Source organism: Strigops habroptila, chromosome 8, assembly GCF_004027225.2.
Source record: "Strigops habroptila isolate Jane chromosome 8, bStrHab1.2.pri, whole genome shotgun sequence".
In the NCBI taxonomy this organism is placed as follows: Eukaryota; Metazoa; Chordata; class Aves; order Psittaciformes; family Psittacidae; genus Strigops; species Strigops habroptila.
Window position 1 is genome coordinate 62,195,701 of NC_044284.2, and position 13,520 is coordinate 62,209,220.

Genomic DNA, 13,520 nt, shown 5'->3' on the forward strand with positions numbered 1-13,520 from the left:
GTATTTTGTAGTATCACTTATTTGCTTCTTTACAACTTCCATTTTACAGATGAAAGTCATTTCTTTCTTCAGGAGGGTTTATGTCATCTGCTCATTAGGCTGAATTTCAGATAAAGACTTCATAGCACAAAGTGGTGGGAGGGGACAACATTTATAACATGGAGAATCACCCAAGCCCAGCTTACTCTTGTTCTTAATTATCCCAGAACCCTGAGCTCCTCCCAGAACAGCGGGAGCTAAACCCACCCAGGATTCCCTCTGGCTGGTTTTAATAAGGTCTGATTTGGTTACACTTAGACTTTGTGCTCTGCTTTCCTGGTTTATGGTGTGCAAGGAGAATCACGTGTTATGCTCAGAACACCTTAAGTCAGTGTCCTTTTAACTTTACTTGATTAATAAAAGCATCTGCACACAACTCAGACTGCAAGAGGAATTCAATAGAAGATGACTGGTGGAATGCAGTGAGAACAGGATGGGGTTTTGCCTTGCCATTACTGTTGGAGACCTTTTCTTTTCCCCAGCTGAAATGGGAGACTACTCAGAGCACACGTTTCTATGCTGCAGAGCTGCTGCAGCGTTGACTTACAGGAAATACACACCTCCCCTGGGTGCCTGTATGCACTGCATTGTGTGTCCCTCTCCTGTGTTACCTCTGAGGTATGGCTCAGCCCGATGCCTTGGAACAGCGTGTTTGTCCTTTAACGGGCTGTTGGAGTAGGGGTGAATGGTGCTGAGCTAAACACCCGCAGGATGATGTTTGTAGTTGTTCTCATTATCAAAGCGAGGAGCAGTGCCTGCAGATGCTGTGAACTTCAGCATGTGGTTTATTTATGTCATCAGGAGAATGAAAATAATCAAGCAAAACTTGATGCTTCCGAACTGCTTGTATTTTTACACATATAAAATGTGATTGAAAAACTACAGGATGCTGATGTCTGGGTAAATCACAGTGGTCATTTGTTCTTTAGCACAGTTACATTTTCCTGTAGCTGGTCAGTGAGGTCTTTTATGAGCTATTAACCTTTGTCTTTCCTATTGAAATACGTTTGTAGACTATGCTATCTCCAGTATTTATGCCTCATAGCCATGTTTTTAGCATGTGTGGTTTTTCCGTCCTATCCCCATTTCAGTGTGTGGCAGTAGAGATCTTCCAGGTCTTATAAACTGTACTTCTACAGCTAAAACTGCTGGAGATCACCTGTGAAGAAGTCAACCATTCTTCAGAGGTGGTATAACTATATAAGGATACTTCATAAGTGGCAGCAGGGGTTGTCCTTCTGGGTTTTCATTTTCTGAGATGCTCCTTGCCATCTCTGACTGCTTTCATCCTTCTTCCTCAGTTAATATGTACTTAGTTATTGACTCATAACATTTTTAATCTCCAATTCCTGTTTGTCTTTTTCTAGCACGTTCCCATTTTATTTCTCTCGCTTTCTCTTTAGAAATAATCCTGGTTTTGACAGTGTTCATGATGTCTTTAGGTCATATTTTGGTGGAAATAGGAATCAAAAGGACTACTAAGTTAGAAACCTGTGTTCAGAGTAAAATTCTTTTACTCTTGTTTTTTGGGCTAGCTGATTCAGTTAACTTTTAGTCATTGGATATTCATTAACACCATTTGAACTTGGTTCATCCTGTTAATTAGTTCAGCATCTTTAGTTAGATCTTCTTCCTGCTCTCTGGCAAAGTAGATGGGAAAACAGGGCCCATACTGCATTTTCAGTCTCTCTTTAATTTATGTTCATTCATTGCATGCAAAACTAGTACCTGAGGGTATAAAGCATGTGCTGAATTCTTTAGGGATTTGAATAATACATGGTATATCCTGATGGAGCATGGGTTATTTTTAGTCAGCTTTTAGTAGTGGGAAATGTTGAGACTGCTTCTCTTCCGTCTTCAAGGTGGTGGAGACCCAGATCCCAAGTGCTACTCATCTTGTATTGATTTAATAGTATGTTTGAGTTGGTCAGCACTGCTGTGGCTGGTTACTTTCCACTGTATTATTACTCCATAAATCAAATGTAAGTTGTCAAATACATCATTTACCAAAAACTGAACCTTTTAAGCAAAAGCACAAGGTGGCCTTTGTGGCAGTGAATGACACAGTCACTCCTGCTCAGTTTTGATGGGTCCATAATTATTGGATAGGCGTGTCTGTCCCAGAACATGGAGCAGTTTGTGCTGTCAGTGTGTCACCTCTGCTACTGATACACTGTGTTTCTTTGCCCACATGCAGACAAATAACAGCAAAATGCTTGATCTCAGCAGAGCCACATCTACTTTAATAGATGGGAATTCAGCTCCAAGGTTTAGTGAGTGCTGCAGGGTGTTTACCCTGGGACTCCAATGTGCTGAAGCTCACGCTACCCTCAGGGAATATTATATATTATAATATATATTGCTGGTACTGGTATTTTGAATGTTTTTAACTAAATATACTTCGAAATTTTACAAACATGACTTTTTCATCTTCAAGTTGTCCATTGAAATCAGTGGTTTACAATAAACGCGAGGTTAAGAAACACACATTATTTTCTGGAAAAGGGGTTGTAATTTAGTTGAGGCCATTTAACCCTGCAAGTGGCCACATAACTCCTTGTTATGTTATGGATGGCATTCCTCCAGATTTTTCTGAGGTGAGCATTATGAAATAGAAAACACCAAACGTTAAGTGGTAATTTTCAGTTTTCTATATCAAAGAACCCTTCAGGAAGTGATCATAAGTGGGACATTTCAGGGTCATGCTGTGAATGTGTACATGAGGGATGATATTGCTCCAGTATTCCAGAAAATAGTCATAAGATACTGTACAGCAGTATCATGTGCATCCCATTCTGATCATCACACCAGTGTCTCCATGCCCGCCTATTCTCCTGCTGTTACAGAGTGGTAGCAATAGCTGTATTCTGTTTATGTATGTAATCAGTTAGGCAGAAGTGCATCTGAACCGAGATTCCAAATGCTCTTCCCTAAAGCTCTAAAAATTCTGTTGGGAGAGAAATCTGTGTGTGAATGAGGGTCAAAACTCTGAAAATTTCACCTTTCTCTGCCATCAGTTGAGCAAACTGTTCCAGCTGTAGAATGGTTCATAACTGGGTCCTGAACTAAGGGATTAATTCTGGGCATCTGATGGGTTTCCAGCAGAAACAAAGCTGAAGGGAATTTAGGATCCTGTGTGGAAGTCATGGTGTGTTTTTAAAATCCTTATATTTTGCACACAAACATTTTTTTTCCCCAAGTGTCCCTGCATTTTTCTTATGACTGAATCACACAAGAGCTTGATTTCCAGCTTCTGTGTAAAGGACTCTTGTCTCTGTGGTGAGTTTTTAAGGTTCTTGACGCAGAATTAGGTGAAGTCTCCCAAGTCTCCAGTGCCATCAGTTGTGCTTACACTTTCTGTACCACCAGTTCCATCTTTGGGGCATTGCAATTGGTTTTTCTCATCTTAGCAATTGAAGCTGGAGTGCCCTTGCCCATCGCATTAGGTGTGTGGTGGCTCGAACAGCAGAGGATGTGGAGCCAGCAGCTTTTTGGGCACCAGAAATGGCAGCATCAAGAACATCAGCATGAGTAGGCTGTGTTGAGGTAGCTCTCCCAGACTATATTATGAGACCAAACAACTCTGGTACACAAAGGCTGATGGAGGCTGCCTCTTAGTCCAGACGGTTTGATCTGGATGAGCATGATGGGTGGTTTCCCCTTGCTCAACCCAGGTTACGCTGTGTACAGCACCACATGTTGCAGACTCTCTGCTCTTCACTTCTCTCTGTGTTAGTAATAAGACCTTCCAAGAATAACACTGCCACAACTGACCAACTGAACGCTTCTGGAGTTACTTGGTCTTCAGACACGGAATTGCTTTTGGGTATCATCCCGTGGTCTCTGCTATATTCTCTGATTTGTGCATTGATGCTGCAGTTCTTCAACCCTTAAGTTCTTCAAGTCCTTAAGTCCTTCAATACAGTTAAAAGTTGAAATGGATATTATCTTTGAGAGTGAAAGATGAAATAGGCATTAGGATACATATTACGTACATAAGTTTAGCTACTTTCTGTTACATGTTTCGGTCCATGCATAGCAGTATTTTGTATCCTCAAACTCAGTTTTTAAACATACTCTGTTATTTTGAAGCTTGGATAATATGTAAATTCAGTACTTTATGACAGATTAAGTTATACTTTGGTCCTTCACACTGTACGTGTTTTATATTCTAGAAACTATACGAATTATCTTGAGATTCACTGAAAGCTAAGACTTTTCTTTGTAATCCATGAAGTGATGTATAAGCAAACAGCTCTTTGTGATTCTATCATGTAATGCTTTAGCCCTGATTGAGATTTAACTACTCTACAACAGGTAAACTATTACGTATTAATAGTACAATGTAACTTCCAAACTGATTTGTTAATGAATTTAAAGTTACATTGCAGAGTTTAAAATGCTGAAACTGGAAGAGACTCCTGGATGTGACGTTTTAACCACTTTGAAATAAAGGCGACCGTGTACAACAGAAGTGTGAGAAGACAATATTTGAAGTGAGCACAGCAGATAATCCATACTAGCAGCATATTTGCCTTAATTTGCTTTTCATTTCTTCAGAAAATATAATATCCATTTGTCATAAACTCAAAATACAATTCTGTGTGTTGTTGCCCAGGACATAATGTGTAACTGTTGTAACTTTCTCAGTCTTCCCTTTGCAGAAGTATGCCACGTGAGAAGCAGGCACGGATTGTGTGGCAGTGTCATATTGTACTTACTCTTGTGTAAATCTAGTTGTGTCTGACACAGTGGCTTCTCACTCCTGAATTTTTACCTATGAGAGATGCTTTTGTTATTCATGGATACAGTTCTTATGTGGGAATAATGCAGGTGTGACTAGAAGTCTGTGATTAAGGCTTGGGTAAACCTTCATGTAACCTCCACCTCCTGTCTGTCAGAAAGCTGGCCAAGATTTTGATGGGAATACCATGATTTCTTTAACAGAATTTATGGCAGTTGACTTGTTTGTTCTGGCAGAATCTGTAAAGCCAAGGCATGTTCCTGGTTGTTTGAAGTGTTTTCAAACATGAAGAACATGAGAAAGTTGTATTGGGCAGTATACGAGATTACTGTGGCTTGTAATGAATGCCACTGAGCTGTATCATGGGAGTTGTGCTCTATGGAGTATGAATGTTGTAAAACTGCTGTGAGCAAGGTTCATTTTCACAAAGTATGTAGTAATCCCTCTAAGTAATCTAGGCTGGTTTTCATAGGGCTTCGAGAACCGTGTTCCATTATTGTTTGTAAAATACTTAAAAAATTATTCCCCTTATTGTGAGGTCCAGTCCAAAAGCCCATAATCAGGCTCGCTCAGCCTGGAGAAGAGAAGGCTCCTTAGGGGGAGACCTTAGAGCAGCTCCAGTGCCTAAAGGGGCTCCAGGAAACCTGGAGAGGGGCTTTGGACAAGGGCCTGTAGGGACAGGCCAAGGGGAATGGCTTTAACCTGCCAGAGGGGAGATTGAGATGAGCTCTGAGGCAGAAGCTCTTCCCTGTGAGGGTGCTGAGGCGCTGGCACAGACTTTTCCCAGAGAAGCTGTGGCTGCCCCATCCCTGGCGGTGTTCAAGGCCAGGTTGGACACAGGGGCTTGGAGCAACCTGCTCTAGTGGAAGGTGTCCCTGCCCGTGGCAGGGGCTGGAGCTGGAGGAGGTTTAAGCTCCCTTCAACCCAAACCAGGCTGTGGTTCTGTGATTTTCTCTGTGTAACTCCTGCAGCTCCTTATGAATCAAAGAATAGATTGAATGCAATACAGATAAGGATTTATGTGAAATTTTGGGCTGGAGGTTTTATCAGTGCATTAGTTACCCTACATTACATCATTTAAGCAGTGAATATTTAACTGAGCATCACTCATAATTGCACCTTTCCTGTTCCACCTTTATAAATGACCCTACATAAAAAAAAATTATAATGAATCTTTCCATAAGAAAAATATAATTAATTACATGAAAGAGATAAAAATATCACCAGTTAATGAAAAATGTCAGATAATATTCCCCTGTGTACCTTTGGCAGTGTGATTTATTTTTTGATCTAGTACCAGCTAGCCAAAACTAATCTGCCCCCATACCAATGTTTGAGTTTCTGATGGAAATGACACTAAGTGATATTTAGAAGTTGCCTACAGTGGTACAAACCAAACCTTTTCAAGTAGAAGCCTTGTTCAAAGGTAGAACAGTGTGACATCCACAAGTTTTTACTGACTTGATTGTAACTTAGATTATTATTAATTTTTTAAGAGTTTCAGAGTTTCACATTTCAAAATACATGATTCTGGCTCTGTATAAAGAGTTATTTCATGTGTGAATGACAATGGGGCGCTGCTGTTTGGGTATTTCCACTCTTGTGCTTGGGGTTTATGATCACTTCAATGTGGACATGGTGAATTGTCATCACTAGAAGCCTTTATAGGCTTTAATGCAGAATGCATAGTCCTGCCTGTGAGAGAAAGCTTTGTACCAACTATTAAAATTGTATATCACGTTTCCTGGTTTTTAATTGTGAAAGCTTTGTACATTGTGTGTGTACAGTTAATATAACTGGAGAAACTTGGAACATCTGCATGTGTAATGAGCTATAAGCTTGCAGCACTCCCAGGCTGGAATCTGTTTCTGGTGTGTTTTAAACAAAAATACTTTGATTTCCAAAACAGTAACTGGTAAACTGTGGATACATAAAAGCTGAATCAGTTTTAGGCAGCTATGGAGGCCAGGCTTGGCAACACTCACTGCCAGGGAGTGAACACAGGAGTAAAGGGTTCTCCTACAGTCAGTGAGATTCTGTATGGTAACCAGAGGGTCCAGAGTCATCACATTTGTGATTAAAAATTTAACTGCTTACTCCATGGAGTTCAATTAGTTTAAAAATCTGTATATGATATTTACAACTTGTATCTAAATGTCAGAAGTCTGAACTAGATAAATAACAAATCAGTTGAGACCATCGGGAAAGGTTTAGGAGGAGTAAGTTAGACGAAAGGTAGATGTTTTTAGGGATGTGTTATTAAGGAGAACACGAGGGTAGATGAGCTGGCTTGAGTGTGTTGCAGATTAATACTTAGCTGTTGTCTGGATGTGTAACATCTCACTCAGCTTTTGCAAGGCATTTCCAAAGAGAAGCGCAGTGCACTTAGAGCACCAGAGGGGTTAAAAGCATTTTTCACTATGACTTTAATGGTGATTATAGTATAAAATGGAATCATTTAGGGGAGAGTATGAAACGTTCACTTTGTCCAGGTGACTTCATTATCTCTCTGCAGCATCCTCATCTGCTGTGCTGGTGGAATGCTCAGTGGCTGACTCCAGCCTCCCAGCTACTCCTGCAGACCAAGGGTTTGCCAGTCAAAGAGAAAATGTTTTAATTTTTCCTTCTGGTTTTATAACAGGAATAAATGAATACTATAAAAACAACAATGCAGTAAGAAGCAGGTTGGGAATTGGGGAGCATGGATCAAGATTTATAATACTAAAATGGTCTCTGTAGAGTATATAGAAATATATATATAATTTCAGGTTCTGTTGAGGAATGTGTGTGCTCAATCTGATGTGATCACAGCTCTATTGATAAATATTGTCTCAGAGCAGTGCTAGGTTCAACCCCTCCATGCGCTAGTTTTAAACTACCACATCATGGTTTGTACCTTACAGTCAAAATGTTGTTGTTGCTTTTTCACTTCAGTTTAATCCAGGTGCTCAGCCCTTGGGAGCCGTGTGGGCAGCTCCCTTTCATTTTAGCAAACAAGTAAAAAGTATCTGTTGCTCTCTTGTCTAAAAAGGTATCTGTGAACATTGATCAAATAGGTTGGAAGATATATTGGAAAAGAGTGGGGCAGGAAAAAGAAAAATATAAAGAAACTATGTGCAACCATGAATATGAGTATGACATAGGTGAGCTATCAGGAAGCATTGAAAAGCAAAGTTGTCATGAGCTCATGTTAGGGTGACTGTGAGCATACAAAGATGAAATGATTCTGGAAGTACACTGCGACTGTTTCTAGATGTTTCCAAAACACCAGCTGATCAGCAGGAATAACTTATTTGCTAAATAGGTTTCAGAGACTTGGTAGGAAACTGAGACTGGGCAAAACTGGACAAGAAAAGAGCAATAATGGACAAATAGAAAGGTGACCACTGAGAGGAATGTTTCAGAAAGCCCAATAGGTTAGAACAGGCACACACTAACACCCAAGGCACCAAAGAAATCAGTAAGATTCTATCAGAAGGAATTTCTCAGTCCTTAGGCAGATAGCTCACCACTGAACCAGAGAGGCCAATTTTAACAGCTTCTCTGTACAGAACATTACTTTCTGTAAAGTACAGAGCCACATCTGATGCCTGATCTTGGTGAGCCCAAGATTCATTCCTTGAAGATACACTGAAAGTGAAGAAGTGCAGCAGGTCACTCACAGTGTCTGATTAAAGAAATCCAATGAAATATGTAACTTCTTCACCTTAAGGGCAGATTAGTTGTTTATCTAAACGTGTTTTGATTTTACTAACATGTCTAACAACTAATCCTTCACTCTGTTACTGAAGAATAGCACTTACATTTCTGTGATTTCTTTTTCCTATTTTAGAAAACTAAAAGTAAAGTTTTATTGTCATAAATGTGCAGCAGTGTTCTGCAGCCAGCCCCAGCACAGCCTCATTTCCTCCTAATTTCAATGTTAGAACAGGTCTGTGTTTTTAGCCACAGCATCTGTGATAATCAGTTTTACTTCTGCTACAAATTGCAGGTTGATATTTTAGATCACATCAATTAAGCCTGTGCTAATCTTTGATTGGGAACAACTCTGATTACTTCAGAAGGCCTCTGAACCTACTGCTGCAGTTAATGCTAAATTACATTGTTATTTTTATCCTCTTTTTCCACCACCACAGATCAGTGTGGTGGTCAGTATATTGGCCTAGCAGGGCTTAAAGAGAAATTAGAGGTAATACCCTGTTCCAGTGTTGTTCATGCTAACAAAAGCAGTAATTCATTAAATTGAACTTGATCGAGAAGAAGGAAGCCACACTGCCTCTTGGAAGGGGTCCTGGCTAAGTTTCAAGCTAACTTAAGCTACGTTTCAGGAGCTGTAGCTAATGTCTTCAGGATGGATCATATTGTTCTTATTTGCATCTGCATCAAACTGATGTCATTCTTCCTGCAATAACAGTATCGCTTGAGCTTCATTTTTATCTGAACAATCTGATTGACGTTTTGCAAGTGAAAATTTCAATGTGGATATTTCCTCATCTCTTACAGGTCAATGCACAAACTGACTCAGCTGGAGAGGCTTGATCTGGGCAATAATGAATTCTCTGAACTGGTAAGAAATGCAGCAGTCCTTAGTTGGAAGCCTGTATGGTTTGGGTGCTCGGAGCGGGGAGGCATTAAACCTTTACTTAAAGGCCTTATTGTAGTGTAGCCACATGCTATGGCCACGTTTCCTTGTAGAAAGAAGATTTATCAGAGTTCATGAGGTGAATGCTGGTAACAGAATGTGCTTCATCTACGTCAGGCTTCTGCAGTTCAGATCAAAGTGATGGTTCTCTGAGCTGGTTGCTACTGCTGGAATACTTCAGTGTAGGGTGAACTGACGATCCTAGTATAAATGCTTGTGTCATTATGTATTAATTTCTTAGTATCTGTCATTATATCTTGCTAATATTGGAAATTGCCATTAACAGAAGTAGATTTTGGACTCCAAAAGCAGTTGCTATCCCTGCCTCACCTCGAAGATGAGAATTGGGTTCCCTGAGATCTAACAGCTTTCGGGAGTTTTCTCTAGTGTCAGTATAGAAATCAACTGGGTTGCTGTTCCCTTTAGGTATGTTTCTGCTGCACCTATAGGAGTTGACACTTGTCAGAAACAGTGTAAGGGTGCTTAAGCTGTCTTGAAATGTGCCTGTTTTTAAGGAGAGCTCACTGACTTCACCTGCAGGAACTGTAAATATGTTAAAAGATCATAAAACTTAGAAAAACTGGTGCCTTGTCCTTGAGAGCAGTCACTGCAGGAGGGCTATTCAGGAGGGCCTCTGCTCTTGTAGGACAACAAATGAACACTGTGGCACTCACTGTTGCACTGATGGTGAAATTAATGCCTGTGTGTGCCTTACCCACCACCAGCCTGTCCAGTGACTGGGAAACCCTGTGAGCCCAACCACATTTCCTCCAGAGTCATAGAAGTAAAAACAGTGCTACTGAATCAGGGGTTACAGTTTTAGGAGGGTGATAGTTCTTGTAGCTCTAACTAAAAAGAGGGTGATTTCACTTTAAACAGATTTTGAAAGTTCATCTAATAGTAGAAAGCTGTAGGAAAGGGTCCACATCTGGTTTATAGACAGGGCACTATCTTCTACCATTATGGTTATAACCCCATTAACGTTAACTAGTGTATACAGCCATGTAGGAGATTGATTTGTTTAACTCAGAGTTCTAATGAAAGCTAGAAATCTTTTGCATAGATAAATAGAATAAAACTTTCAGAAGTGGTATTTGGAATTTTGATTGTAAGAAAAAATACATATATGGTATATACATTATTCTATTATAGAAATATTTTACACATTCATATGTATTTTATATATATGTATATATAAATGCTTCCTGAATTCAGAGTGTATATTCTTCAGGGGTAGTCTTTGTTTTAAATGACTTCAACATCATTCTACATTTTTGCATTGTAGCATACTGTCCCCTAAGAATGATAGATCAGGAGCTGGTGGCCCCATTCTGCTGTGAGGCCCAGACTCCCTGAGTTGACTCATTTTTCAGAAGCTGGTACAGAATTGTATGAACTGGAGTCAAATGCCACAAGCAAAATGGGCAAAGAGGCAAAGGCACAGCATGAATCTGCAGAAATGTCGTAGGAACAGTGGTACTAGTTTAAACCAAGATCACTTGGAAAAAAGGATGGAAAGGTCCTCTTTTCCTGGATTCTGAAAATCTGATTTGGGCTTCAATGGAAACTTCCTTCTTGTTGGACGGAAATACTAGCTAGAACTCCAGGCTTATTCAGCCTGGAGAAGAGAAGGCTCCAGGGAGACCTTGAGCAACCTGCTCTAGTGGAAGATGTCCCTGCCCATGGCAGGGGGTTGGAACTGGATGAGCTTTAAGGTCCTTTCCAACACAAACCAGTCTGGGATTCTCTGATTTTATGAACTGTGGTGGTGACAGTCCCTCCCTGGACCATCGAAGTCCCTCCCTTTGCAGTGGGAGACTCAGTGCTCTTCATACAAACTGGAGCAATGGGCATGGGGTTAAGAATAAAAGCAGTTGCAAAAATGAAGTAATTCTGCTCATTCATTTTCTGGAAACAAGATTATACAACTCATGAGCTAGGCATGTGTTTCTAAAATAGAAATTGGCACTTCCAAAATAGAAATCATATTCAAGTGGTTTAATGTAATCAAGGAAGGGAATAGGAAATCTCTGTCCCAGGTCTCCAGGAAAACTGGAGCATTAAATCACAAGCTACTTCAAGGGTTTGAGATCTCCCACTCTTTGAAGTGTCAAAAAATGGCCCTGGACAAAGGATAAACAGCAACTGTGGGACCCGAAGGGAGGGGGAAGGCTGGGGTGGCTCTTCCCAGAGTTTCCAGAGTCTGCTGTCAGCAGCAAGGCTTTAGGAGAAATTGTGAAAGAAAATAGGTAAAGGTAGGGAGAAAAGGAAGAGGAAACAGGATAAAATGTAATATACTTCTACCAAAGATTCATGTCAGTCTTCAGTTCAGACTTGATACTGAGAAGTGTTTCTTTACCAAGAGGGTGCTTGAACCCTGGTACAGGCTGCCTGGAGAGGTGGTCCATGCCCCAGGCCTGTCGGTGATGAGGAGGCATTTGACAATGACTGTAATAATATCCTTTAAGTTCTGGTCAGCTCTGAATTGGTCAGGCAGTTGGGCTGCATGATTGTTGTAAGTCCCTGAAATGGTCTATTTTATTCTATTTCTATTCCATTTCTATTCTCATTCTGTTTCTATTCTCACTCCATTCCTACTCTCATTCTATTCGTAGCAATCTCCACAAGTGCATCAGCAGAAGCATTTCTAACACAGACCAATAAGTTTTTAATATCACTTATCAAAACTTCAGTGAGATCTCATCTGGATTATGGTGCCATAATGCTGTACCATAATGCATGGTATACCATAATAATGCTCAAGACATTTCCAATCAAACTGTAATATGTACAACATAGGAGTAGTTTGTTGCCTTTGGAAGGGTGTCCGTCTAATGAGAGGGATTTAAAAGAAAATTGAAGTTGAGAGGGGAATTATGGCTATCTGCAATAACCTTAGTCAGTGAACACCCTGGAGGAATAAAGAGACATGGACCATCACAGGAACAAATAGTATAAAATGAGCAGTAAGCAGTTCAGCCTGGAAATCAGAAGTGGGTTTAACCATTGAAGGACAACAACATTTCAATAGAATTACCCAGGGCAAAATAAATGATCTTTAAACTATTGACTTGCCATTTTTTAATAGAAGCACGTTAGGTAACAACACAGAAAACTGAGGGACTGAGCTCCCCAGGTGGGCAGGTTCTTTCTGTACCAGGTGACCTGGGCAACTGAAAAATCATATTTCCTGTGGGAATTACATCCTTCCAAGGAACTTAGGCCACAGTAGATAATCAGAGGTCTCTCTGAAGGTCCTGTGATGCTGGACAGATACTTTTGTTTCTAGCTGTGTTGGAATAATTCCAGTGCAATAGTACTACAGGCTTATAAATGGTAGAATCTGAGTTAGAACCGAAGGAAATATTTCGTATCAGTTTCTGGCAAAAAGAAAGATCTCTGCTACTTTGCAGAGCTAAGGCACATGGAAAGCCTTTTTTTACCTGGGAGAAGAGTGTTTCATGAGAAAGGAAACTACTGCTTAGGCTGAAACCTGGAAATATTGTGACCTGATAGTTCTTGATTTTCACAGCTGTAATGAGTGAGAAATGATTTTGGGAACTGCCTTTTGCAGTTTCTCTCACTGACATCCTCGAGTGTTGAAGCGAATAGAGCATCTTAGATTAAAGTTCGATATTGTCATTTTAAGTCTTTATCATTGCATACCACTGTTTTAACCACCAAATATGACATTTGCAGATATCAAATTGTACATAAATGCAGGGAGTTTTCAGCAACATGACTCTGTTCAGCTGTCATAACTCATGCAAAAGGCAGTTTCAAGTGTGCGGTAGGATAAGCTTTGCTCTTTCTTTTCCGTGCGTTGTACCTGAAGCTCCACAGTTCTCGCTTCTCTTATTTGCTTTGTTCCTGCTGCCAATAGACTGTTTAGAACAGGAACTTCTGAGCCATTCTTTGTGTTCATTTCTGTTCCAAAGCTTCTGAAATATTACAAGTTTTGGAAAGATAACAGTGGTTAAATGGAATGAAATGAGGATATTGTTCATGTCGTTAACTGTCTGAAAGTCCGATGTGGGCTATAAAATTTAAAGGCAGGTGAAGAGCGAATCCTTTTTTAAAAGACAATATTGATTT

General features: G+C 40.2%; 1 protein-coding gene across 8 annotated transcripts in view; it reads left to right on the top strand.

The window, feature by feature from the left end:
- The window catches only part of LRRC7 (leucine rich repeat containing 7), a 161,307-nt gene that overhangs the window by 91,462 nt on the left and 56,325 nt on the right, over positions 1–13,520 (top strand). For all 8 annotated transcript variants that reach the window (XR_004389942.1, XR_003992540.1, XM_030494089.1 and 5 more), the window contains exon 7: positions 9,287–9,350. Coding sequence is in view for 6 of the 8 variants with exons in the window: in XM_030494089.1 (XP_030349949.1) it covers positions 9,287–9,350 (64 nt within the window). In the remaining 2 variants the exon portion in view is untranslated. The remainder of the gene's footprint in view (positions 1–9,286; positions 9,351–13,520) is intronic.